This window comes from Coturnix japonica, chromosome 14, assembly GCF_054131305.1.
Source record: "Coturnix japonica strain WE chromosome 14, WE-NBRP24, whole genome shotgun sequence".
Lineage (NCBI taxonomy): Eukaryota > Metazoa > Chordata > Aves > Galliformes > Phasianidae > Coturnix > Coturnix japonica.
This window is the reverse complement of record NC_140676.1, coordinates 17,832,057-17,858,536: the sequence shown is the minus strand read 5'-3', so window position 1 is coordinate 17,858,536 and position 26,480 is coordinate 17,832,057. Positions and strand designations below refer to the sequence as shown.

The window sequence follows — 26,480 nt, the reverse complement described above, 5'->3', positions numbered from 1 at the left end:
GGTGTTAGTCAACAGCCAGCCACATGAATATGAGCCACAGGGTGCCCAAGTGGCCAAGAAGGCAAATGGTACCTGGTTTGTGTCAGGAGGTGATTGTGAGGCCATAGCTCCAGTGCTGCGTCCAGTGTTGGGCTCCTCACTGCAAGCAAGACATCAAGGCCCTGCAGCACATCCAGAGAAGGGCAATGGAGCAGTGAGGGTCTGGAGCACAAGTGTTATGGGAAGCAGCTGAGGGAGCTGGGAGGGCTCAGATCTGTTTCCTGTGGTTGATGCTCAGAGCTGATGCCATTTGCAGCTGATGCATTCCATTCAGTTCTTTGTACCAGGATCCGTTCAATTTTCTTATATGTTCATGAAATTAGTTTCTGTGAGTACATCTTTGGAATGTAAGGAGTATGCCTTTAACAGGAACGAGGACAGATTCAGAACTATTCTTTCTGTCATAGTCTTGTAGGTATTATTTAACACATGACAGCTGCTTTCTTCAGGCTGTGTAGAGAGCACTGGTTGTGGTGGTGTTCGGTAAGGACAGAAAGTGACAAGGCCCAATTTCTGCTTGATTTTAATAGTTCTGCTAAATGCTTCATATAGTATACATGGATTTTCAAACTGGTATGGGATATACGTGGGAGATGAAAACATCTCTGATATTAGAGAAAATATTTACCCTGTATGTAACCCTTATCACCAGGAAGGTATAGATATATACTCCAAATCTTGTGCTAAATAACAGCATGATACGAACAAAAAACCCCATTCAGCCAATCATTTGGTGTCGTTTCACCTTAATTTAACCTGAGGGAACTTCAAAACCTCAGTGACCCTCATCCATCTGGGTGGTGCCAGCCCCACATTCTTATTCCCAAATCCATTATCTTGTATCCTTCATCCCACTGGTAGGGTGTTCCAGACCTACGTGCTCCCCAGGTCACATCACCACCTCCTTCACTGCAGTGCTGGGAACATCTACAAGAGAAAACAGCTCTGGTGACACTCATCCAAGGTGAGTATCACAGTCCCCCCATGTCTGAGGGCAAAGACACTCACCATATCCCCAGCAAGCTGGCCCAGCCCCAGAAGGGCAAGGGCAAAGTGGATGCAGTTACAGGTGACAGCGTCGTACTCCAGCACCATGTCCATGGCTGCTCGGATCCGCCATTGCAGGGCAGCTGCATCCAGTCCCCCCTTCATCCGCAGCACTTTGGCAGGGCCCCGTGTCCTCACGAGGTGACTCTTACCATGCTTGGCCACAATTCCTGTTGGAGATGTTCCTGAGGTGCCTGTGGTGTGGAGGAGATGGCCTTCAAGGAGGGCTGAGGTTCACAACTGGGGTGTGGGAACTAGGTGCCCAAATAGGGTAGAAGTGTCCAAATAGGTCTGAAGTACTCAAGGAGTGTCGGGGTCATTGGGAAGGTTGGGGAGAAGTGCTGGGTCCCCAAATAGGGTTGAATTTCCCAAGAAGGGTTGGGTCCCCAAATAGGGTTGAGGTGCCCAAAAAGAGTTGGGGTCATCAAGGAGAGTTGAGAGTAACCTGGGATATTTGTTTCCCAAATAGAGTTGAGATCTCCAAGCAGGGTTGAGGTTATCAAGGAGGTTTGGGGGTGACCTGAGGTGTTGGATCCCCAAATAGGATCAGGGTGCCCAAGGAGTGTTGTGGTCCCCAAACATAAGCTGCTTTGCCTCATGTCCCCTGTGTGGAGTTTCTTCCCACTGCTCACCTTCCAGGTGGATGATCTCCCCATCACCGCAATAGACACCAGCGTGGGCACCCCACCAGCCGGGTCCCCCCGAGGCCAGCGGGAAGAGGAAGAGATCCCCAGGCTGGGGCTCAGCCACCCCATTGGGCACCATGTCAAAGTGCTGACCCAGCAGCCCCTCACAAAGGAAGAACGCCGCTGTGCTTGCTGCTCCTGCCACTGCCTGGGGACACAGCCACATGTCACCTCCAGCCAGGTGCTGCCCCACGGGTTTGTCCCGCAGAGGTTTGGGTCTCACAGACCAGGTAAGAGATCTGGGAGGCCATCTGGGAGAGCTTTGATCCAGAGCACCCGTGGGCACTGAGTTAAGGCAGGCTTGCCCTGTAGGTGGTAGGATGGGTAGTGTGGGGTAGAGCTGTGGATGCTGACACTTACCTTCTTGGAGCTGTTCACCTGGAAGGATAAATACCCACAGTCATGCCGGTGGAACTGGGACCCACCTCACATCAAGCCCAGCTGCAGATAATTCTGAGGCAGCATCACCAAGGTGTGTCCCTTGCTATCACCTGCGCTGCCTTGATCAGTTCCATGCAAACCTGACACATCCAGGAGCGCAGCCAGTACTGAGGTTGGAGGAATGGCGGGACCTTGTCCTGCAGGGTCCGCAGCAAGGAGCTCACCTGGGGGTCAGTAAGGCCAGATCCAGCCTGGTGGCACCCACACCTGCTGTCACCCACCCTGGTGGCACCCACCCCACCTCCAACACCCTCTCCATTCACCCACACCCCTTTCCCTCACACGTAGCACAAACAACACAGGTGCCATGACCCCAGGGTGGGAGAAGAGGAATGAAGTACAGTGGCCTTTGTGGTGTCTCCTGGCTACCTGCTCCGGGAGGTCCATCTGGAAGGAAAGACATGGCATCCACAGAGCTGTGCCACCCTGGTTTGGGGATCTCGATGTCCCCAAGACTTTGGTAGCATCACCAAACACCGAACTATGGCCTCAGTCCCCACACTATCCCTGAGGACATGCCTGAGCCCTCCTCTCCACCCTCACCTCAGAGGCGCCTTCGAAATCCCCTTGTTGTTCTGCAGTCCCCAGGCTGCAGGACCCCAAGTTGCTGGCAGTGCCTGCACCGAGGAATGTGCCCAGACTGTCCCGACCGGCCCCACCGGTGCCACTGAGCCCGCCCTGTCCTGGTGACATGGGGCCCTCCCAGGGGGGACAGTGTCCACCTGCTGGGACATTTCCTTCACAAACCCCTTGGGTGACCAAAAAGTTGTCACAAAGTGCCCTCTACAATGGACCTGAGCCTGTGACCACCAGCATGGTGCCACCTTCACTATCACAGGGCTGTGCCTATGGAATGGCCGCTGGGGTGTCCCCAGGGAGATGCTTGCCTTTGGGGATGGGTTTCATGTCCAGGTCAGCCCCGGAGCCCCATTAAAGTTTCATCTAGGATCAGCAGGGCATGGCACAGGTGACCTGGGAGCTGTCACCACCCACTGCCCACAGCCACTTGGCATCATTTGTCACAGCAGGCACACAAAGGGAAAAGGAGCTGGTAAAGGAGAGCTGATGATGAGTGAAACCAGAGCCTGGCCCTGACATGGCAGAGCGCCAGTGGTAGTGTTAACCCATTACAGTTACCAGTGGTGCCAGCAGGAGCTTCCTGGAGTCCCATGTTGCTTGTTTCCCTCCAGAGCTTTGTATCTCCCCATTGCTTTTGTCCACTCCTGATTGCCTTCACCAGCTCCTGGTCCCCATCATCCCATTGCGGTCCCCACCATCCTCTCATCATCCCTATCAACTTCTATTGCACCTTGCTGCTCCCTCCCAATCTTAGTTCCCATTGCATCCTCCTGGTCCCTGCCTCGTCCCTGACAATCTCTTTTAGGCTCTGTCATCTTTTCCTGATCATCATCAGATCACCTCCCTACCCTATGGTCCCATCCCAGTCCCCATCAAACCTTTCTGGTCCCCATCATTCCCTCCTGATGCTTGTCCCCTCTTGATCTCAGCCATCTCCTCCTGGTCCTCAGTGTCTTCCCCTGGTCCCCATTGCCCTCTGCTTATCCTTTTTGTCACCTCCTAGTTGCCCCAACCAGTTCCCAGACCCTACCCTCCCCATCTGGCCCCCTCCTGCTCCCTTCCACCTTCTTGTCCCCAGCCACACTGTCCCCTGACTGCAGTACATCCATGTGCTCCCCATGGCTGGTGGGATTAGTGCAGCCAGAGCCCAGATATTGGTCTCAAGACCGCCAGCAGCATCTTGGGGTAATTAGTAAATTAGTAATTAAATGCTGGGGAGGAGGGAGGTAGCCGATCCCAAGGTTTTAGGCTGGGTAATCCCAAGGCATCTGTCACAGAGCTGGGTCACGGGCTTTAACATTTGCTCCTTCATATGGGGACCTCACCACTGAGCCCTTCAGCGGTGGTCTTGGGCACTGTTTGGTCCCCAATGTGCTGGGGTGCCCCTTTGGTCTTCTGGCGGAGACACAGTGTTGGGGACACCTCTGGATGTGCCACTGGGGCCACGTGGCCAGGTGCAAGAGCAAAATGGGGTGGGAACAATATTTTTGTAATTATTGGATTTCCTCGGCATGATGATTATTGGCTGGCAGCAGATGGCTGCTGGGGCTAATCCCCTTCCCAAATCCCAGCTCCAGAGCTGGCTTTTTACCGGCGGTGTGGAGGGGAGCAAGGCTGGGTGGCAAATTAGCCGAGTCAGCGCTCATCACCTTCCCTGTGGGCCGAAAGCCACTGCTTCCCAGCACCATGGAGTACCCAATGTCTGTGCCATGGGTGGTGGCCAAGGAGACCCATGGGTATGCAGAGTGCCCGGTTCCCACTGCATCAGTGCAGCACCACTGTTGTGGTGTTGCTTATGGTAGGGACAAGATGGAGCCATGGCACTGGGATGGGGGAATGAGTGTTGGGATGGAGGATGCTGCTGATGGGGTGGAAGGACGCTGCATTTGGGATTGGGTGATGGTGGCGGTGGGAGGGGAATGCTGCAGTTGGGGTGGGGTGATGCTGCATGTAAAGGTGATTGAGTGATGCTGCAGGTGAATATGGAGATAGATGGAGCCTCATCCTCTATATCCCCTCGTGTCACCACCTCTGCTCCCCAGCAGGACCCTTGTGATAGATCTAACACAACCTCAGCCTCAAGACTCCACCTCCATCCCCGTACCTGTCTCCACCGGCCCCACAGCCCACCCCGGATGGCTGCGGTGGGGGTTTAGCGCCTAAAGCCCTCAAATCTCAAATTGTGCTGCCCTGTCACAGCGAGGGTTTAGCCTTCGTTGCGTAACTCCAGGGCCACCTGGCCCCACGCTGCTGCGTCAGCAGCCATGGCCCAAAGTCCCCAAAGGGACACCAAGGCTGCTGGCCCCAGGGGGGGGATGCAAGATACCCCTGTCCCAGCATTAATCCTCTTTGGGGGGCCCCCATCAATCATCCCCCTCGACTGGGGCTTGTAATTAATTGCCTGGGGACAGGGAAGGGGGGCGGTGTGTCGTCCCCCTCTCCGTAATTACCACTTTTCGTTATTCCTCTCTAAACTCCTTAACAAGGGGCTTATGTGCTTACAGGGCCTGGTGGGCGCAGCACGGGGGGACATAGGGGTCACCCCTGCACCCCAGCACTCCTCCACAATCTCAGCCCTCCACTTCCCAGGGCCAGCATCGCCATGACCCCTGTGTCCCCACCACAGGTGGCTTTGGAGGCTTTGGTGTCATGGGGTTTAGGGTTACAGGGAGGCAGCGGTGCCGGGGCTCAGCACCTTTTTAATTCTTCATCGCATGGCTGATTGATCCCCCCCCACACAGACACTAAAGATTAAGACGGTGACAAACAGGCGGCTGCTTACACAGCGCCCGCGCTAATCTGCCTTGAAGAGAGCACAGCCACAGCCCCATCCTGCAGAGCGGGGACAGGGACAGCCCAGCATGGCTGCATCGCCGGCGGGGTCGGTGGTGAGCGCCGGGCTGGAGGACAGCCCCTCGGGTAAGAGCCAAGTCCTGCTGCACAGGACTGTCCCCAACGGGTCCTTTTGCGGGATGCTCGGGTCTCCATCGGTTGTCCTTCTTCAGGAATCCCTGGGGTCCAAACATGGTCCTTCATTGGGATGCTAGGGGTCCTCCGTTGTGGTCCTTCTCTAGGATGCTCAGGGTCCTCCATCGTGGTCTTTCTCAGGAATCCTCAGGGTCCCCCATCCTGAGCTGTCTCCAGGATATTTGGATCCCTATCACAGTTCTATCCTAGTATGTTTGGGTTCCCCCATCATGGTTCTACTCTAGAATATTTGGAGTCCCCATCATGGCCCTTCTCCAGGATATCTGGGGTCCCTACTATAGTCCTTCTCTAGGATTCTTTTAGTCATGAACCTTCTCTGAGATCCTTGGGGATTCTCATTATGGTTCTTCTCCAGGATGTTTGGCTTCTCCATTGTTACCTTCTTCCTCAGGATATTTGGGGTTGCAATGGTACACCTTCTCCAGGATGCTTAGTGTCCACCACTACCTTCCTTCTGCAGGATGCTTAGGGTTCCCTGTGGTTGTCCTCATCCAAGACACACAGGTTCCCCGGCTATGACCCCTCTCCACTGAGCCCATGGTCCTCATTGTGGACCTTCTTGAAGATGCTCATCAGCATCTTTCTCCTGGCTGCTTGGGATCTTCAGCTATGCTCCTTCTTCACGATGCCTGCAGACTCTCTTCTGGATGTCTATGGTCTCTGCTCTTCATCCAGGGACCCTGTGGTCCCCTACTGAGACTCTTCTGTGGGGCCATGGTGACAATCACAGCCCCTATCTGGCTTAATGTGTCCTCAGCCATGGCCCTTCTCCAGGACACCTGTGGTCCCCACAAGGCTCTTTGTCAGGATGCATGCTGTCCCCTCATTGGGAGACCCAGTGTCCCCAGCTCCCATTTAATCCCATTTAAAAGTCCCATGAGAGCTCATTCCATGGCATCCCTGGGGTGTGGGCTGATGCTGAGCCCTGTGTGCACTTTTTGGATTCTTTATCCATGTCCCCTGGAATATCTGAGGTCCCCTGGGCTGGACCAATGGAGGTGGCAGAGCCCCACTGTCTGAATGAGAGGACTGATGGAAGGGGATGGGGGACACTACGAGTCCCCGCTCACCCTGTGTGTGGTGGTTCCACTCCTGCAGGACTGAGCCCGGCCCCTGGCAAGGCACTGAGCCCTGTGCTGTTGTGCAAGGTGTGTGGAGACACCAGCAGTGGGAAGCACTACGGCATCTATGCCTGCAATGGCTGCAGCGGCTTCTTCAAGCGCAGTGTCCGCAGGAAGCTCATCTACAGGTGGGGATGGAGGGGACCCAGGGGGTGGAGACCGGGAGGGACAAAGGTTGTGGGTACAAGGGGGGACATGGCATTCACTGGGGCCGGACAACCATTAAGGGAGGGTATTCACTGGGACACAGCACCTATATGGGACAAGGCACCTAAAGGGGATAGGGGCACCCAGAGGGGATATGCTTTTGCAGGGGACAGAACATCACTGGGGCAGTCAAGGCATTTGTTGGAGCAGGACACTCATGGTGAGAACGGACCCATGGGAAGAAGACACCCATAGGGACAGGATATTCACTGGGACAGGGCACCTGCTGGGTGAAGGCCACCCAGCAGGGACAAAGCCTCCCTGGCACAGGGCATCCATAGGCTGTGGGACACCCCAGGGGAACAGGGCCATCCCTGTGAGTGCAGCCAGGTGCCACCTCTCCCCGCAGGTGCCAAGCAGGGACAGGGCTGTGCCCAGTGGACAAGGCACACCGCAACCAGTGCCAGGCATGCCGGCTCAAGAAGTGCCTGCAAGCCGGCATGAACAAGGATGGTGAGCAGGGGGGATGTGCTGGGGAGGGAGGTGGCAGAGTGTCTTGGATGCTGTTGATGTCACCTTGTCCCTGCAGCTGTGCAGAATGAGCGCCAGCCCCGAAGCACAGCCCAGGTCCGGCTAGACAGCATTGAGCTGGATGCCGAGCTGCCCCCAGAGCACGTGGCTGCCACGCGTGATGTCCCACCAGTTCCCTGCCCGGCCCCCCGTGGCCCTGGGGCTACTGCTGCCACCGCCGCTGTCCCCCGCACACCCACACCACCCACCAACCACCGCTTCATGGCCAGCCTGATGACAGCTGAGACCTGCGCCAAGCTGGAGCCTGAAGATGGTGGGTGACTGCCGGTGGCAGGGAGGGATGGGGGACAGTGGAGTAATGTTGTGTACCCATCCCTGCAGTTGATGAGACAGTGGATGTGACGGGTGGTGAGCCCGAGCGGGCAGGTGGTGAGTACCAGGTGGCCCCATACCCAGCAGCTGGTCCTGAAAATGTCTACGAGACCTCGGCACGCCTTCTCTTCATGGCTGTCAAGTGGGCAAAGAATCTGCCTGTCTTCTCCAATCTGCCCTTCCGGGACCAGGTAGGGACCCCAAAAGCTCCAGGTTGGGATGGGGACAGTTGGAGCCTCTCCATGACCACAGGGTGACTCTTGAGGTGTTCCCCAAGATGCCACTTTCTGGCCACGGGGTGAGCCGTGGGAGATGTTCCTCTGCCAACCCAGGTGGGCTGATGGGTTCTGGCTGCCCCCAGGTGATCCTGCTGGAGGAGGCGTGGAGCGAGCTGTTCCTGCTCTGTGCCATCCAGTGGTCCATGCCCCTGGAGAGCTGCCCGCTGCTGGCTGTCCCCGAGCCATCCCCTGGCAAGCTGTTGCCAGCCGCCGTGGACGTGCGGGCGCTGCAGGAGACCCTGGGGCGCTTCAAGGCGCTGGCTGTCGATCCCACTGAATTTGCCTGCATGAAGGCTGTGGTGCTCTTCAAGCCAGGTGAGAGCGCACACCCAGGTCCTCCGCTGCCTGTCCCTGTGTCACCCCAACACCCGCTGTTCTGGCAGAGACCCGTGGCCTGAAGGACCCTGAACAGGTGGAGAACCTGCAGGACCAGTCGCAGGTGATGCTGGGCCAGCACAACCGCTCCCACTACCCTGGGCAGCCCGTCAGGTACAGCCAGCCCCAGCCCTGGAGGTGCCGATGACGGCAGGGTTGGTGACACTGCTCCATTCCCACAGGTTTGGGAAGCTGCTGCTGCTCCTGCCAGCACTGCGCTTCCTCTCCTCCGAGCGTGTGGAGCTGCTCTTCTTCCGCCGTACCATCGGCAACACCCCCATGGAGAAGCTGCTCTGCGACATGTTCAAGAACTGACCCCTCCCTGCTGTCCCCTGGACGCTGCTCAGTGGCTTTTGGGATACCCTGGGTTGTTTGCTCCCCTGTGCTGGCACTGTCATCCCCACCTCTCCGTGGGGTCCTTGGGGTGCTCCCAAGTGCTGCAGGAGGGTGGGTGGCAGGGGGACATCAGGGTGGCACCAGGAGAACCTCATGGGGTGAGCACCTCGATGGGTGCTGTTGTCCCCTACCCAACCCTGAACCCCCTGGACATGGTGCCAGCAGCGCTGCAACCCAGGGACATGACACCAGCCTGGGGGTGGCACTGGTGGGGGACACATGGGGACAGAGCTGTGTCCTCCCATCCCAGGGGGCTTGCAGCCAACCCCCTGTTTTGTATTCTGAATAAAGAGGGCTTTTGCAGACAACCTCCTCATGCCCTTCTCTCAAGGTCTGGCACTGGGGACACTGGGGATACACTGGGGACACAGGGCCAGGGCAGCTAGCTGAAAAACAGATCTCTAGTTCCAAAAGGAAGGCCAAGAAGGAACACCCACCTGCAGACCCAAAACCCAGAGGTGATATCCCCCCTGGTGGCGCATCCCCAAGGTGCCACCCCCAGCGTGCCCCCAAAGACATCACCCAGTGCTCCTCGTTACAGCTCTTTAATAAGCTAGGGCTTCGCTCGGCCGCTTTGTACAGCCACACGGAACACGCTGAAGAAATATTACACAGAATTGCACTTTATACAGAACAACGGCCTCGTTGCAGGAGGAAAGGGAACAACATGAAGTAACAAATTCAATGAGGACGCGCGGACACGACATGACAGCTTGCTGGCTGCCCCCGGCGCTGGGCAGAGAAAAATCATTCTCCATTATAGAATTACACTTTTATTTTTAATTTTTTTTTAATTTTTTTTTTTTTTTTTTTTTTAACAGGTAAAATTTATCGAGCGTGACGCAGGATAATATATCCTCTTACATACAGACTTCTGGGGGTTTGCTGGGGTTTCATTTTTTTTTTTTTTTTCCTTTTTAACTTACACTTGGCATACTTATAAATTACTTTAAAAAATTTCCATTAAAAATAATAATTAACAACACGCGGCCCACGTCCTTTCCAGTAGTAAGTACATTCACTTGGTACGAGGAGCGGATCGTCATCCAAAACCAACACTGTGCCCCAAAACAGCTGCTTAGGGGCATGGGGGGCGGCAGGGTGCTGGCTCTGTGCTGGGTGGGGACCTGCTAAAACCACCCCAATCGCTGGGGGCTGCTCATCTCTCATTGCTAGTTTAGAACCTGCCAGTGAGGAGGATATATGCAAAATAATATATATATTTTATATATATATATATTATTACATACATAGAGGGAGGTGGTGTGTCAGCTGGACATGCCGTCCCTGCTGCTCTCGCGGTGAGCTCAGTGTGGGATGGGACAGCGCTCTATTGGAGGAGACCTCACCCTAAAAATTCAGCTTTGAAGGATAGTGGGATTTCTTTACATAACAAGGCCCTTCCATTGAGTGAGGAGGAGATGTGGCTCATCCCAATATGGGGGTGGGGGCTGCATGGGGATTATGCGCTCCCAACATCGCTACGTGGCTTAAATCCAAAGAGAAAACAAAACCCACCGCCACCAACAAAAATCAAAATAATAAAAAGGCAAATAAATAAAACACCCCTTGAAATCGGTAGCACTGGGGCTGGGAATGGGCGGCTGTATCGCTGGATCCAACGTGGATGCCGAGGGCACCCCCAGCCCCAGTAAAACCAACAGAAAACATGCAGGAAGACTCAAGTTATTGGTGTTTTCCATCCTTTTGGAGGCGTCCAGGGAAAGGCGCAGAGCCCAGCCTGTCCAGAACGCCAAGCAGAAAGGGGCAGACCCAGCACCTATGGACCCCATTGGCATTCCCAGGCCCCCAACCTCTCCCATCCTACAGACAGGCAGGCCCTGGGCTGCAGCAGGAGCCACCAGTCCCTTTCATTAGTGAGCGCTGCTCATTAGTGCTACTGCAGGCAGTGCTTCTGAGCCCTGCTAATATACAGCCTGATGGAGCAGTGGTGAAAGATGTGGCGATGGCCAGGTCCTTTGCTGCCCACTGACCCCTCGACCTGGCACAAAGTCCTCTTTGGGGCAAAATATTAAAGAAAAACAAACAAACAGTAAAACACAACCAATAAAAAAAGTATTTACAATAAACTCCAGTAAACCAGAATATAAACAGAGCTTCAAGTAAGTCCTTGATTATTATTATTTTAATACTGATGGTCTGAAAATAAAAACCAAAAAACAAAATAAAAACAACCACGAGAGGAGGGAGGTTGGGGCACACTGGGAATAAGGAAGAACAACCGGAGCTGAGACCTTTTGGCAGATCTCCTCACCGCTCCATGCGCCCTGCAGCTCATGCACACCACCGTGCGTTTCAGCGTTCTGCTTCCCACTGCTTCCTCAGTGGATGGCGGCTCCTTCCCTGTCATCCCTCTGTCCGTCCCTCTGTCCCTGTGCTGGCTGCCCCAGCCCCTCACCATTGAGGCCACCGCTGAAACCATCCCCAGCAGCTTCCACATGGAGCGCTGGTCTCGGAGCCCAAGCAGTTGGGTGATGACAGTGATGATGATGGCAATGGGGACGTTGTCACCCTGGCGTCTCACACCATGAACTCGTTGCTCCCCAGCAGGACAAGCTGCTGGCCAGTGCTGTGGTCAGCGTCAGGGTTCCTTTTGCGGCCCGGTCCCCCTTCTGGCGGCTCTTTGGTTTTCGGGGGGGAGTTCTTCACGCTCTTGAGTTTCTGCTTGCCCTTCTCGGGATTGAAGGTCCCACGTGTGGTGAACTGGGGCCGCTCGTTGCAGTGGGGCTCAGGGGGCTCGCCCAGAGCCCCCGCTCGGTAGAAGGGCGACTTGGAGTACATCTGGAAGCGCTTGCGAGGCAGGTGGGGCAGGCAGGAGGTGGACGACTGGGAAGAGGAGGAGGAAGAGGAGGAGGAGACGAGGGATGGGTTCGGAGTGTCCGCAACATCTGTCCGCGTCTTGGGGTGCCGCCGCAGCCGGCCTGGCCCCTCCGCCTTGATGGGGCGCAGGGAGCTAAGTGCTACACTTCGCTCTGTGGGACAGGGAGTGCAGCAGGGTTAGCAGTTGGTCCTCAGAGGTAACTGGGCTCCCCAGCTCAGCAGGGACGTATGGAACTCAAAGCAGAGAGAGAACCCAACCCAACCCAGATGAGATGTTCCCACCTCCACCACATCACATCGTGCACAAAGACATCCTGGTGTCCAGGCAGTAGGAACAACAACCCGAGCACCTGGGACAAGACACCTAAAGAAGCATTAATCTCCCCATCCACTCAATGGGCAGAATGATTTACAGACCCTGGGTGTTTTAATCATTAAGTAACACCAATCTCATTAATTCAACTACACTGCTCTATGCAGAGCTTTGCTGGGGAACAACTGCATTGAAACTCCTCTGATCACAGGTTCTATTGACTCACCTGACCGATCGGAGATGGCTCTTTCAGAGTCAAAGTTCAGGTTTTCTGAGCTGTCAGCAGTGCCGATGGAGGCTTCCGACTCGAGCGTTTCATCATCAGAGGCACGAGGCTCCAGCGTCAGCATCTCAAATGTCAGCTCCTCCCTACAAAACCCAACCCTGTGACCCAACAGGACCAAAAAAGGGGGGAGGAAAGCAAGAGGCATGCAAAGAGTCTTCCAGCTCAACCCATGAGCAACATGCCAACCCCAGAACCAACTGCCATCACGCCATCCCCAAGTTGAACCTCTAGACAGAAGGTGCAGAAGCAAGCAAAGCTTCAATTCAAGGGCAGACTCACTTCTCCTTCTGCAGGCTTTCGATCTGCTCAGTCAGCACCCTCTCCTCCTGCTGCATGGCTGCTTGTTGCTGCTCTGTCATGTCCAGCTCCATGGCCTCCTCGCTGCTCACAGTCTCCTCGGGGACGTCAGACACAGAGGGCAGGCGCATGGCCACAGGGGATGTAGGGCTGGGGTAGGTGCCGCGCCGCACGCGGCCTTTGCCCTGAAGATAAACATCAGTGTCAAGCAATGATTATTTTGCACAGCCTCTTTCTGGGGGGTTCCTCCTCCCTGGCACAAAGGGAGCTACAAGATACAATGGGATGATGCAACACAGCAGGTTTGAGAGGTCTGCTAAGCAGGTGGAAGAAAGCATGGCATAAAAAAAAATAGGTGAGAAATAGTTGGGGAACAGCAAATAAACTAACGGTCAAATAGAAGAGTCCTGCATTTTAAGTAGTATTTAAACTTCTGATTATGAAAAAGGACTTAGATGGGAGTATTATAGATGAAGAAATACTGCAAGTGCAAACAGCCTCTGCTTTACCTTTGGAGAAGCTACTCCACAGGGTGAAAGAGAAATACCAGTTTTTGGACACAGAGGATGCTGAGGAGTAGTGTGCTTTGTGGGCACGCCATGGCCATTAAAAAGATTTCATCCTAACTGTTGCCGTAACTGAACACAACTCATCTCCTGAAGTCAGGATCCTGAACTGGTCAGAGTGAAAGATGAGTGCAACACGAATGCAACCTGAAAAACCCAGCACTTGCCTCTGCTCCACCTACAGGCTGCCCTCTTCCTTCAAACAATTATGTTTCTTGGTGAAACTGAATTCCCTTCTTGCTGCACTCTGCCTCATTCATCAGCTCATAGGCTGCTTTCCTTCCCACAGGGCTATTTCAGCACTGTAGCTGAGGTACCCCTTGGTCTTCCTCACAACCCACATGCCCAGAACATGGGAGAAAAGCCTCAATTTTTCAGTTTGAAAGCAAAACGCTATCAGGAATGCAAGCAGGGATCTTTCCTTGAGTGGCAAAGCAAACCTACATTGACATCAACGGGACACGGCTCAAGTGGGAGGCAATGCTGAGCACTGCTTCCCCCTGCAAGGTCTGTTAAATCCTACAGCCCCGACAAACACTGCTGCTCAGCACTAAGACATGAGATTTGCTCCATTTTACCGTTTCATCTCCTGCTGTTGCACCTGGGAGATCTTTCACAAAGGAGCTTCCGCGCACCGCAGCAACGTTCCTCTGATGCCAACCTCATCACGTGGGCTGCTGAGCTGAGGCACAGCCACCTGAATCCTATTAGCAAAAAGCCCTGAGCTCCCAAAGATCCCCTGTGTACTGTGCCTCGTGTACTGCTCTCCCTGCCTATGGGGCACTCAGCAGTGAGCGGATGCTGCAGTGACGACATCCACGTGGGCTTTCAGCAAAGCCCTCTCTTCTCCCAGCTGCTGCAAGTGGAAAATTCCCCGGTGGGTTGGATGTGGGTTTGGTCATAGTGCTTGCATGTCCAACGCTGGCTCGAACGAGGATGGCAACAACACTTTTTTGATGGTAAGAGTAGGGTTTGCTCTAAAAGAAGGAGCTTTCATGGTCAAAGGGGAGTCTGCTGCTGTGGTGGCTCAAGCCATGACAGAGTGGTGAGGTGCAGGGCTGCTGCATCCCCACATCCATCTGAGGCTGCCCTGACCATCAGGGGTTCAGCAGCCTGGCTGCCCAGAGCATTTCAGTAGATGCCATATGATGACTATGGATTCACCCACCGCAGCCAAAGCAATGGCTTCACCGTGCCTAAATACATCCCCAGCAGGAATTGTGGATGGGAGCAACATATCAAAGAAAGCAAAAGTTAGGAAGGCATAGAATGGAAAAAGAAAATTAAGAAGTGATGGTGAAAGCAACTTCTCGCAGAGCTGCATGCAGGGGTACAAGCCCGGCAGATTTGGCTGCTGCTGCTCTTGGGCATCCCAGAGAGCCACCTGCAGGGGGACAAGACAGGCAATGTCACAGACAATGGCCGGTGGCACAGGGCTGGAATGAGCAGCGGTCACACAGAACGGAGGGACACGGCTGGCACAGAGCGCTGTGCAGTGAATACATACCGGGATTGAACTGCGGGTTATGCTCATAAATCTAACTGCAATTAGTACGGGTTTCTGGATTAGAGAGGACATGAAAAGGAAAGCAGAAGGTTAGAGCGCACATGCCATTGTCCCTCCAAAACAACTGTTTTTTGTTTGGTTTTGTCTTTTTCTAAACCAAGATGAGCGAGGCGTTTCCCTGCAGTATCGGTGCCAGTGCATGGCCGAGCCCCAAGCTTGGCAAAATGACCCCAGAGTTGGGCCAGACCTGCCCTGAGGGCCACCGCGGGCAGCTCAGCCCCACAGCATGGGTCTGGATCAGGTATCTCCTGATCCCACAGCCAAAAAGCCACACATAGCATCAGCAGCCCGCTGGTGTGCTGGGGCGAGCAGGACCCAGAGCAAGCTATTGCTCACCCTGAAGCATGGAAGCTCAATGAGATGGTTGGGGAGCCTCAGGGAGCTCAGTTTGGATTCAGGTCACGTTAGTGAGCTCATCAGCAGCACAAAGAGGACAAGGCCAGTGGTTATGGACTGCTTCAGTCCAGGTCTCCCTTGCATTTGTGCATGGCATGACAGCAAGGTAAGCAGAGGCTGGATTCAACCCAAATTGCTCAAACGTGCAAGATAAAGACTGAAATGTAAACAGGAGCCTCCAAGCTTGAGTGACTACATTTCCACAGAGCACTCTCTCAGGCTTCTTTCCCATCGCCTTTGCTGGATTCCCTGAAAACACAGGGAGCTGCCATGGGTCTGGGAGATGTGCTGCCTGGGGTGGGATGGTTTGGGAGGTGCAAGGGGCTGGGGAGGCTGGAATAAGCAAGGAGAGGTAAAGCAGGATTGCTTCAAGTGAAAGGAGAAGAAAGAAGAAAAGAGAGGTGACTGTGTCAGAGCCAGAAAGTGGTCTGACTTTCCCTGCAGCAAGACAGACGTTCTCTGTAGCTATGATGGATGCACCATGGGAACACCTGATATCCACTTTGGTGCAAATTCCCTTGTAGAAGGAAAGGGGTCACGAGTCTGTGAGCAGCAGGGGCTGGTGCAGCATCTCACCATTGACCTGCGGATCAAGGAGAGGCGGCTCTTGGCTTTGTTCTCAGCAAACTCCAGGCTGTTGATGTCCTTGAGGCGAGCCTTGTATTTGTTCATCTGCTCGATGACAATGAGTTCTACACAGCTGGGAGGCAAGGAAAAGACAAAACAGAAAGTTTTTACTCGAGCTGTCTCTGCCTGGTGCAAAGATCTGCTCTGCTTGAGAGCTTCAGCATGCAAGGATGCAAAGAAAAAGACCAAGGAAATTCCCTGAGAACAGCGACAGAATGCACAGCTCCAAAAGCAATGTCTCCTGTTTGTTTCCATGGAAACAAATTTCCATGGGTCAGTACTGTAGCTGGTCCTGTTTGATATCTTTATCAGTAATCTGGCTGAGAGGACTGAATGTACCCTCAATAAATTCACCAATGACACCAAGATGGGAGGAAGTGTAGGTTTGCCTGGGGGCAGGAAGGCCCTACAGAGGGATCAGGACAGGCTGCATCAGTGGGCTGAGGCCAATGGGATGAGCTTCAACACGACCAAAGGCCGGATCCTGTGTTTGGCCATAACAACCCCAGGCATTGCTACAGGTTTGGGGTGGAGTGGCTGGCAAGCTGTGAGAGGAAAAGGGGTATGAGCTGATAGTCAGCTGAGTATGAGCCAGCAGCGTGGAATAATTAGGAAAAATTTATTCTCAGAAGCAGTGGTAATGTGTTGGAAGAGGCTGCCCATGGAAGTGGCGAAGTCAGCATCCCTGGAGGTGTTAAGGAAAAGGGTAGATCTGAGAGACATGGTTAGTGGGCATGGTGGGGACGGGTTAACAGGTGGACTAGATGATCTAAAGAGTTCTTTTCCAACTTCAATGATTCTATGATGTTATGGTCAAGATTAACCCAAACTGTAGCATGCACAGAAATGTTCCACCTGACTGTCACACACAAATAGGCAGTGCTAGCACGGGTCCCAGCAGGTGGGTCTCCAGCAACAGAATAAAGATCTGGCTGTTGTGAATGGGATTAACCACATCAGCACAAGCTCCACTTGTTTCCACTATGATCTGCTGGTCATTAAGGTTGCAGAGAACTTGCTTTAAAACCCCAGTCTGCCTCTGCAGATCCTCCCTTTCTTAATAATCTTAACCCCACTGGCTACTGAGAGAACACAGAATATTTCATTAAGATGCAGTTAATAAGCACAGCTGCAGAGGTTTTTTTTATCATTTCCATGTTAACGCTTTTCTTACGTGGTTGTTTTACTGATGTCCTGAACGCTCTGCAGTGGGTCCGTCGTGTCGGGGCAGCGGAGAATACAGGGAGCAAAGACGATGGCCAAGGCGTTAGCTGACATTCGGTTGGTCTCTTCTTGGAGAGCAATCCTGAAGGAAAAAAAAAGGTTACTACAGAAGCCAGGGGTGAAGGCAGCTCCTTCACCTCTCCCACTGCTGATGATGAGCCACAGCCACCCTGCCCGGCCCCGTGTACCTAACCAGGTGGAAGATGAGGCGCTCCAAGGTGCTGAGATGGGTGCGTGAGAGCTGGTCAATGACCGAGTAAACTCCTCGCACCGTCTCCCTCCTCTCCTGCAGGCCTGCAGAGAACACACCAGCCTTGTTAGGGGCACTGTTGGACTCTGTCTCCGTTTCCTGTTTAAAATGATGCATTTTCATGCCTATTTCCACTACTTAAAAGGTAGCTGGGTTTAAATCTGCCGAACATGATGAAATGTCACGCTACCAAGCACAATGCTGACCTGCCTGTGGCTGTGTGTGAGCAATCTTACAGCAGAACGTCAGACTCTGGGCAAGTAAGACTGGGTAAAATAAGATGATTTGGGCCCCAAGAAAGAATTACGTACTTGAAGTGGCTGTTATTTCCCTCAGCCTAGGAACTGCAATCACAGAATAGTTTGGGTTGGAAAAGATCTTAAAGAATATTCAATTTCAACTGCCCTGCCATGGACACGGACACCTTTCACTACACTAAGCTGCACAGAGTCCCATCCAGCCTGGCTCTGAACACTTCCAATGATGGGGCATCCACAGCTTCTCCAGGCAGCTGCTCCTTGGCCTCACCATCCTCAAAGTATAAACTTCCATCCTTATATCCAGTCTCAACCCACCCTGTAGCAGTGGGAAAGGATGTCCCTTACCCATTGCCCGCAGAAACTCCTCGTATAGCTCGAAAGTCATGAGAGGGTTGGGTAAATCTCGGAGCCACTGCTTGAAGACGCTGGCAATGACGTGGATGTTGTAGTCATCTAAATTCACATTATCTATGTCTGCTCAGTGAGGTCCAGCAGTGCATTGAGAAGGTACAAAAAGAAGAGATAATGATCAATATTAAGCTGTATGTGAAAATGGATTTTGTATTGAGCATTTAGTTGGAAATGTGGAAGCAGTGTCTGCTTACACCAATCCTTGCTGTTGCAGAGATTTTTCTTCCTGTGCTTTGTTTTCCCTTTTACCTGTATCGAGCCCTTGCCGCAGCTCCTTGATCTTGTTGGTAGACCCTGATTTTCTGTAGATGCCCTCCGTGTACAGCCCATGCATTTCTATGTAGTTGATCAGCTTCTCCACCACCAGTGGCACAGCTCGCTCCTCGCTGGTCAGCCGGGCGAGCTCCACTCCAAACTGCCGGGATGAGAGCTCAGGATCATACTGATGGGGAAGAGAAAAATGGAAAAGGGCTGAAACTAATTGCAGAAAGCAATGTGCCATAACCTGACCTGAAGTCATAACCATTTGGGTTTTCTTTGTTTAACAACCATGGTTATGACACTCCTGGCCAAATAAAGCTGGGCATGGTCCTCCTCTATCTCCTGCCCCATCTGCAAGAATGATTTAACTACTCGGAGATGATGCACAAAGCAGGATAGGGAAACTGGAGTCTTGGTTAACTAGAGCAACTTTAGCAGCATTAGCAATTATATAATATCCATAACACTGAACTTAAAGACGTGATAAAATCATCAGCAAATCCCCTTTTGCTGGCTGCAAATGCCTCGACAGGTTTGATGTTCAGCAAATTCACATGTGATCAAAGACATCCTGCACAAGAGAATCTCAGTGTGCAAAGTCCAAAGACCTAACAGAATCTTAACACAAGTGCCCAGTCCTAGAAAAAGGAATGCAAGATAGAGAAAGTCCAGAAGTCCAGAAGAAAACCATATCAAAGCAAATACATTCAAGCATATATATATATACACATATATATATATATATTTTCTTGGGGAAAAAAAGAGTAATTATAATGCTTTATGGAGGCTGTACACCTGCAAAGCCTCCTGGGGGGCTTGTAAAGCTTAGCACGCATTATTATCCTGGCTGCATTATCATTTTTGGGGGCTTAAGCAGCACAAAATAAACTATCCAAAGCAACAACCAAAAAAGAAAGCCTGATGATTCGTTGTTCACTGGTGTGACCTGCTGCATTCATTCACTGTCAATCACATACTCTAACACGACCAACAGTATTTAATTCATCTCTAATGAGCACAGTAAGTGCTTTAAGCACCATCCACCCACCCTTCACTTCTTGCTGTCCCCATCCTCGTGCCACAGCTCAGCTGTAGTGCTGCAGCTGTTTGGGGACTACGCTGTGAGCCCTATCAGAACAGCAGGGTGAAGAACAACCTGTATTTCTGCTTTTTATACTGGGAACAAAAGCATTAGCCTTGAGAAACCAAGGCTGGAGGTGCTGCAGTGGGTCCCACTTTTGGCTGTGAAAGACCCCCAGTGGCCACTGGAAGCATCCTGACCTTCTGAAAACAAACATAAAGCCATGGAAGCCAAAACTGAAGTACCACTATGACAGGCACTGGGTTTTGCAAGCTCTCTTTGTAACACTAACTCTATTAAAAAATGTTATCTATTGATAGCAGCCACATTGTGAAGCCCTTGAAAGCTATAGAATGAGGCAGGTTTCTATTATTCAGCATGGCTACAAGCCAGGGAACATCACAGGAAGAGCTGCTGAATGACTGGGCAGATATATATATTGATGAATCACTCTGTTACCACTGAAATATGTGCAGCCACAGAAGCAGTGAATGGAGTAACCTCCAGGGAGCTCCAGCCCAACAAAGGGTTATTGCCAGCTCTGTATTCAGTTCTGTGGCCATGAGTGTTTGTTTAAAAAAGGCTGTATGAGACTGGGATCATAAGTGGAAAGGTATTCAGTGAGAAAAAAGGAACGAGAGAAGCTTACCTTTTTGGAGCACTTGGTCGTGGTTTTAAGACAGCACTTCTTGTGACAAGCATATTTACATACTGCAGCAAAGAAAAAATAGCACTTAATAATCCAAAACTTCAGACCTCTGCAGAAATGTGAATTAAGTAGCTCTTCCTAGGGCTAGGAGGTCAGACACATGGCAAATTTGCATTTTTCAAGGGTTCAATTCTATATTAAATTCACTCAAATGACAAAATTAACAATCCTTTCATTTTAAAAGCTCTATATTTAAGTCCCCGAAGTGTTAAAAAAAAAAACCTGATAGATCAACTCAGAAAATAATCCATGAGTCACTCTGAGCTATCAGACATGGATACACTCAGAGGTTGGAAATAGCACCTAATTTGTATTCTTCCTGCACTGGATACCAGCCTGAAGCACCGCAGGATGGCTATTTCCAACCTAATTGAAGAATCAATGGAAAAAAACAAAATAAGATCTCAATCCTGTCTGTTTCTTCATCTCCACTCTCCTGATCTACCCCAAAGTCCAAGTGCCTGCAGGTCAAACGGTCCAAGCCCAGTGATGGCCAAAAGACACTCAGGCATCCACCCAAAGGCTGCAGTTGTATGTGCACCATACCTCTCAGAGACACCTTACTATCCCTTCTTAAAGTACAACTTAAAGGTGGTTTGAATGGTTTGAAAACATGAGTTTTGATTTTTCATATAAAGCTCCCAAGCACAACAATGCTGTACATTTTGGAAGGAACAGCAGTATGAACTCACCAGGTGACTTCAGAAATCCTTGAGGTTTACCTTATAAGCTATTCTAATGTGAAAAACCCCAAACATTTGACAGTGGGCTTGTCCGAAACAGCAGAAAACACCTTTCAGAGCCCCAAACCCCACGACTGCAATATAAGCATTAGAAGTAAATAAAAAAGCAAGAGGTCGAATGGAGCACGCTTACATTTACAAACAGAAGCTCTGTCCATTATCCAGATCAAGGAGGAACAATATTCACAGTAGGTGGGGATGCTGTACTGAGTTGCTTTAAAGATATGCCCGTTGTGTTCTTCCACCTGTGATGAGAAAGATTTGGTAGTGAGAAAAAGAACTGGAGACTTCAGAATGGGGAGCACAATGGGGCCATCCCTCCAACATGGGCTCTTATGTCTTTTAGCTATTTCTGTTTTCTTTTTGGACCAACAACCCTGCAGCAGCTCAGAAATCCAGACTGTATGGAACAAAATCTTCGTGTAAGCAGTTTAGAAACCAGCTGTGTTTGACTGGTCAAGCTCTCCATTCTGAAGAGCGCTTCTCTATTTCCACGGCCCTTTTTCCTTTACATCTTTCCCAGTGCCATTACATCTTTTAAGACAAAAGCTCTGTCAGATACACATCTGGTCTTGACTAAGGTGGGATGTGGAACTTGTTTTCATAGAACAGCCCACAGCAGTTCTTGATCTGAATAAAAGTGCTGCTTTACAGCCTGTTGTTGTAACCTACAGCCATTCACAGGCAAACCAAATTCACCTTGTCCATCTTCCCAGCACCTTTTCAAGGCTGAATGCTCACTAAGTGAGACACTGAGATCTCACCACAGGATATGTCATTAGCAGGTCTTTTATCAGGTGTAGTTCTGGCCACAGGGACCAGTTCTTTAACTCACAGGCCCAGGGTGCTCAACTCACCACATCTGCTTCTTTCTTCCTTCTCTTTTTTCGTTCTGTTTTTGGCACCTGGTATTAAAAGAGATTTGAGCATGTTTATGGGCAATCTCCACAAGTAAAGCATGCAGAGGTCTCAAATGTGACCACCTCTTTCCAGCCCCATCCTGCCATGCACTCCAAGGAGCACTCCTACTGCAAGGGCCACCTTGTTTTCAAGAATCCCCTGGCCAACTGTCACCATCTTCACCTCAGAGCTGGGATTAGCAGCTGCTCTGGCTCCATGTCCAGCACCTGTGACCTAAAGATTTTGATCCCAAGTAAGACACCCAAGGGCACACCACTGCAGCCAGAGCCCTGGAAGAAATCCTATGTGGAGAGCCTGCAGAGGACTCACAGAAGAAGACCAAAGATGGGACATTTGCTCTTCCTAATGCACAAGAAACACCATCTTCCAAGACCCAGAGATGGTCCTCACAGACAAAAAGGAGTAGAAAGCAAGGAGCTCAGGTTTGTAGACTGCCTGAATTCAGCCCCTGAGATCACTACCTGCATACCCCGCTCCCACAGCCAGACCAAGAGTGATGCACAACATCACTGGTGTTCAAGAGCCAACAGAAAACAGCACATTGCTTTTACATCTCTCAAAGATCTGAGCTGCCTTCCTACCCACCATCGATGGCTGCAGACTTGCCCTGGAGACAAGGTCCACCTGTTGGCAGTGGTGAAGGCCAAGCTCATCCCAGGTAAGAACCTGTGTTTGCTGAGCCTGATGAAACACCAGTGAATCGTGCCTTGTGTGCCTGCTTATGTTGCCCATCTCAGCTCACAGCACAAGAGAAGATAACAGACCAGGCATCTGAGCATGACTCTGCAGACACATAGCTCACAAATCTTCCAAGAGTCCAAGAAAATGCCAAGTACCTTCACTGCAGTGTAGTCCAGGGGTTTGTACTCTATCATATATTCATCCAGGAAGACTTTGAATGTATTGACCCAGACTTTAACTGGAGACTCGCTCCAGTCCCTCTGTTCAAGCCTCATAGTCTTCTCAAGAATCTGCTCAAATAAGGCATACAAGTCCTTATAGCGGATGCTTTTCCCATCATCCATCTGTTACAGAAGTAGAAAAAGAAGAAATTTTTATTCACATAAAGCTGCCTCTTCTGCTCCAGGCAATTATTTCAGCAAGAATGGCTTCCACCTCACTATATTTCTCAGATGTTTACAACTCACAACTTAAACACACAGGTTTCCAGACCACTTGGGTGGCAGAGAGGTGTTTGCTGACTGATTGTCATCTCCCTTTCAGCTGAAACTCATTCTGATTCCAGTGGACCCGGAATCTCCACCCGAAGTATGAGTTAACAAGGAAGAGCAATTCCAAATTTACAGCTTCATGGGACTGAATGTAAATGAAGAGCATCTTCCCTTTAGGATAAGCAGATCAGTAATCAAGGGCTTGGTGACATCCCTACCAGCAGAACTCAAAGCACCTCCTGGAGGTCCCACGTGCTGTCCGGTCACTCACCGCTAATGCTGAGGAGTAAAAGCTGAAGATGTTTTGCCGGAATTCCTTCAGTGCTTTCTTGAACACAACATCCACCAGCGTGTCCTTCTTGCTGTCCTCATTATCCAGCTCATTCATCTGGGAAACCAAAGGGTGTTATGCACAAACATGACTTTTGCTGTGGCACTACAGAAGACAGAGCACCACTAACAAACAGCTGCTCCGCTATGGGCAGATGATGACAACATGTAGCTGCAGGGCAGTTTTTCCTGCACACAAACTCAGAATGTGGAAACATGAGTGCTCCCCTGGAGCCTTCAACTCCTGCACTCCTGGGTCTCCCATTTCTGATGCCATTAGGGGCAGCTCAAAGCAGCGGAAGTCCCAGAGCTGCTGTGCTCGTGTCATATGTGCACAGTGTGCCTGTCCTTTGTCCTGAGTCAGCCCTGGTGCATGTTGTGCACTCTTAGCAGCTTTGAGAATGCAACTAATATTTCTCCCACATGGACTGTTAGCACTGCTACTGCTGCCTCCAGGATAACATTGCTCAGTTGCCTCCATCTGCTCTCAGAGCTCTCTGATTTAGGTGGAGCACCAACAGCAGCTGTTACCTTTTTCAGAAGAAACTCATCCATGCTCTTCAGGTCACTCACGCTGGTTATGATCTGCAGAGAGTCGTTCTGCCACTGCACAGGCTCCAGAGCCACGTTGCTGATTTTGACGCTACGTTTGCGTTTCACTTTGGGGGAAGGCTCTTTGTTCTCCTTAAATTCTCTCCGGTAGATTCCTGACAGCTCAGGGCTCCGCGGTGGGGTCAGATGGTGAGGACCCAACTCTAAGGATAATAATTAAAGAAGGAGAGAGAGGAAAAAAACACAGGTTAGCTGACATGCTCTCTGCCTAGAATGGAATGCTGCATCAGTGTTTGGTATTTGACTTCACTGGAATTCTGCAGTGTGTTTTGTTTTTCTGCATCTCCTGAATTAGGTGAGATGGAGCATTAAGCAATAAAAATGCTTCTTCCTGCATTTTATGTAGGTCCTGAAAGAGAAGCAGGGCTCGTTCTCAGGCAGTAATAACAACCTGTGACAGCTGATGAACTCTCAGTAAGTGAAAAACGATGCATCATTTCCCAGAGCTGCACCGACAGCCAAGGTAACACAAAGAGAAAACAGTTCTGTCACCAAAATAAGGAAACAGGAGGAGAAAAGTATTGTGCTGTGCTTGTAGGAAGATTAAATGTCACTTCTCCATTGGTTATTTCCTCTGTCAAGAAGAGAAACATCTGTCGCTGTCCAGACGGCTGCCGGGAGGATTAGCTCCAGGGCAGGAGATGGAGGTGCTGGTAATGGCACACAGCTGGCTTTGGGGCTTGGGGAGAAGGGGGGTTGTCCTCTGTCCTTGTCCTTTGCCTCCCAGAGCAAAGCAACAGTTTCTACTTCTAAAACTACACAGAAATTGTGAAAGAAGTGATATCTGCTTTGGATCACATAGCACAGCATCTTTTCTGAGTGCTTTCTGAATTCCTCCAGATCTGTTCTGGATCCTAGTCTCTGCCTTTCCTGCCACTGGGTTGATGTCACTCATGAAGTCAACAGAAGCAAAGCAACACTTCCTTCCCATCCATGCCATTTCCTTACAGCAGCCACACACAGACCACACAACCATGTCTGAAACTCCTATTTACAGATACTTCAACTTTACAGATAAACACATTTATCACAGAATCACAGAATGGCCTGGTTTGAAAAGGAACACAACGATCATCCAGTTCCAACCCCCTGCTGTGTGCAGGGTCACCAACCAGCAGCCCAGGATGCCCAGAGCCACATCCAGCCTGGCCTTGAATGCCTGCAGGGATGGGGCATCCACAGCCTCCTTGGGCAACCTGTTCCAGTGTGTCACCACCCTTTGGGTGAAAAACTTTCTCCTAAGATCCAACCCAAACCTCCCCTGTCTCAGTTTAAAACCATCCCCCCTTGTCCTATCACTGCCCACCCTGAAAAACAGCCATTCCCCCTCCTGTTTATACTCTCCTTTCAAGTACTGGAAGGCCACAATGAGGTCTCCCCAAGCTTTCTCTTCTCCAAGCTAAACAAGCCCAGTTCCCTCAACTTTTCTTCATAGCAGAGCTGCTCCAGCCCTCTGATAATCTTAGTGGCCTCCTCTGCACCCACTCCAACACTCCAACTCCACATCCTTCACTTCTGTGTCTTTATCTGCGTCACCATGAACTGGGTGACCCTTAATGGCTACATAAATCCAGACTCCCAAAAGCTACAGCATTCAACTCTGCTATGATAGCAAAAGCAGTTTCTGTGCCACTACAACACATTGATGCCTGCTCACCCACCACTCACCTTCGCCAAGCTGCAGGCCAGTAGCCACCTCCCTGCTGGGCACCTCCTGCTCAGCATACAGCTCCAGCAGCTCAGACTGTGTGGCAAGCTTCTCCCGGGCGGTCTTCTTCTCCCCTTGCTTTCCCTTCACCCAAAATCTCATCTTGGCTCGTTGAGACCTGCAGACAATTTGTGGAAAGAGGAACTGCCTTAACTAGGGGAGTTTCCTTCAGCCCAAAACTACTCGAAGACTCCCAGACCTCCACATCCCTTTAGGAGTTAAATCCTTACGATTGCTTCTTCTAATTGGGCAACTTCATGGTCATGTACAAAACATGCAATTGGTGCTTCCAGCTGGTTGAATCAAAGCCACTGAGCTGGGGAGCAGCAGGGTTTAGGGTGCAGAAGGGCACGGGGCAGGCTTGTCCCATGTTCCTTACCTCCCATCTGGGGCAAGGGGCTTCTGTGCATCCACCAGCTTCCCGATCTCCCCCTGAGACATGGTTTTGTGAAGCTTTGGTTGACCATCCCCTGAGGAGAATCGCTGAGTTGTCTGTAACCATTAAGAGATGAATTATTAAAAAATGACACTGTTCTTGGAATGCCAAATGCCACTTTTTTAACGCATTAGTTAAAGATTATGTCTGTAATGATTGAAAAACAAACCTTATCTTTATTTGCTATGGTCCTAGATACAACAGGAACTACAGTAGTATTTTAATGACACCTGAAGCAGAAGGACAGCTCTCCACCCCTGCTTTGAGGTCTACCTTCTCCTTGAGTGATAAATGCAGAAAGCCAGTGTGTACCAGGCTACAGGTTTCTCACCACCATGGAACTGCTCAGCCGCCTTGGGCTGGGCAGCTCTGCATTCAAGAAGAGCCCATTAGCTCAATCATTAGCCAAACCAAGGTGCTTTGTGGTGTTCCCCTATCTACCGTATGGATCCATCCCACAGAGCCTGCC

General features: G+C 51.2%; 3 protein-coding genes across 26 annotated transcripts in view; 1 reads left to right on the top strand and 2 right to left on the bottom strand.

The window, feature by feature from the left end:
* Positions 1-545: 545 nt before the first annotated feature.
* LOC107318667 (uncharacterized) lies at positions 546-3,037 on the bottom strand. Of its 8 annotated transcripts, none has more exons than XM_015872777.3 (7): positions 2,757-3,020; positions 2,496-2,600; positions 2,264-2,377; positions 2,133-2,150; positions 1,719-1,920; positions 1,048-1,280; positions 546-966 (listed from the first exon to the last, which is right to left on the bottom strand). In XM_015872777.3, exons 1-7 carry the CDS (start codon positions 2,904-2,906, stop codon positions 946-948), a joined length of 843 nt encoding a protein of 280 aa, XP_015728263.1. In that variant the 5' UTR covers positions 2,907-3,020; the 3' UTR covers positions 546-945. The 8 variants fall into 8 exon arrangements, 6 of the variants coding, with proteins under 6 accessions (XP_015728263.1, XP_015728264.1, XP_015728265.1 ...); XM_015872778.3 differs by having other exon boundaries at positions 2,294-2,377; positions 2,757-3,015; XM_015872779.3 differs by having other exon boundaries at positions 2,583-2,600; positions 2,757-3,015.
* A 2,482-nt stretch (positions 3,038-5,519) lies between these two features.
* NR2E3 (nuclear receptor subfamily 2 group E member 3) lies at positions 5,520-9,061 on the top strand. Of its 2 annotated transcripts, XM_015872545.3 has the most exons (8): positions 5,520-5,711; positions 6,879-7,029; positions 7,458-7,561; positions 7,638-7,892; positions 7,961-8,142; positions 8,313-8,544; positions 8,613-8,718; positions 8,787-9,061. In XM_015872545.3, the coding sequence occupies exons 1-8, from the start codon at positions 5,654-5,656 to the stop codon at positions 8,917-8,919; spliced, it is 1,221 nt and encodes a 406-aa protein (XP_015728031.1). In that variant the 5' UTR covers positions 5,520-5,653; the 3' UTR covers positions 8,920-9,061. The 2 variants fall into 2 exon arrangements, with proteins under 2 accessions (XP_015728031.1, XP_085372145.1); XM_085516019.1 differs by lacking the exons at positions 5,520-5,711; positions 7,458-7,561 and having other exon boundaries at positions 6,896-7,029.
* Positions 9,062-9,529: 468 nt separating this feature from the next.
* The window catches only part of MYO9A (myosin IXA), a 156,537-nt gene continuing 139,586 nt past the window's right edge, over positions 9,530-26,480 (bottom strand). For 14 of the 16 annotated variants that reach the window (XM_015872534.3, XM_085515949.1, XM_085515947.1 and 11 more), the window contains 17 exons: positions 25,955-26,067; positions 25,536-25,693; positions 23,787-24,010; positions 23,197-23,313; positions 22,590-22,778; positions 21,690-21,737; positions 20,966-21,077; positions 20,030-20,091; positions 18,288-18,480; positions 17,973-18,101; positions 17,306-17,411; positions 17,068-17,199; positions 15,843-15,966; positions 14,811-14,864; positions 12,720-12,922; positions 12,381-12,523; positions 9,530-11,993 (listed from right to left, as the gene is read on the bottom strand). In XM_015872534.3, the coding sequence (XP_015728020.1) occupies positions 11,542-11,993; positions 12,381-12,523; positions 12,720-12,922; positions 14,811-14,864; positions 15,843-15,966; positions 17,068-17,199; positions 17,306-17,411; positions 17,973-18,101; positions 18,288-18,480; positions 20,030-20,091; positions 20,966-21,077; positions 21,690-21,737; positions 22,590-22,778; positions 23,197-23,313; positions 23,787-24,010; positions 25,536-25,693; positions 25,955-26,067 (2,559 nt within the window). In that variant the 3' untranslated portion in view covers positions 9,530-11,541. The remainder of the gene's footprint in view (positions 11,994-12,380; positions 12,524-12,719; positions 12,923-14,810; positions 14,865-15,842; positions 15,967-17,067; positions 17,200-17,305; positions 17,412-17,972; positions 18,102-18,287; positions 18,481-20,029; positions 20,092-20,965; positions 21,078-21,689; positions 21,738-22,589; positions 22,779-23,196; positions 23,314-23,786; positions 24,011-25,535; positions 25,694-25,954; positions 26,068-26,480) is intronic. The other 2 variants (XM_085515950.1, XM_015872536.3) reach the window with 1 other exon arrangement.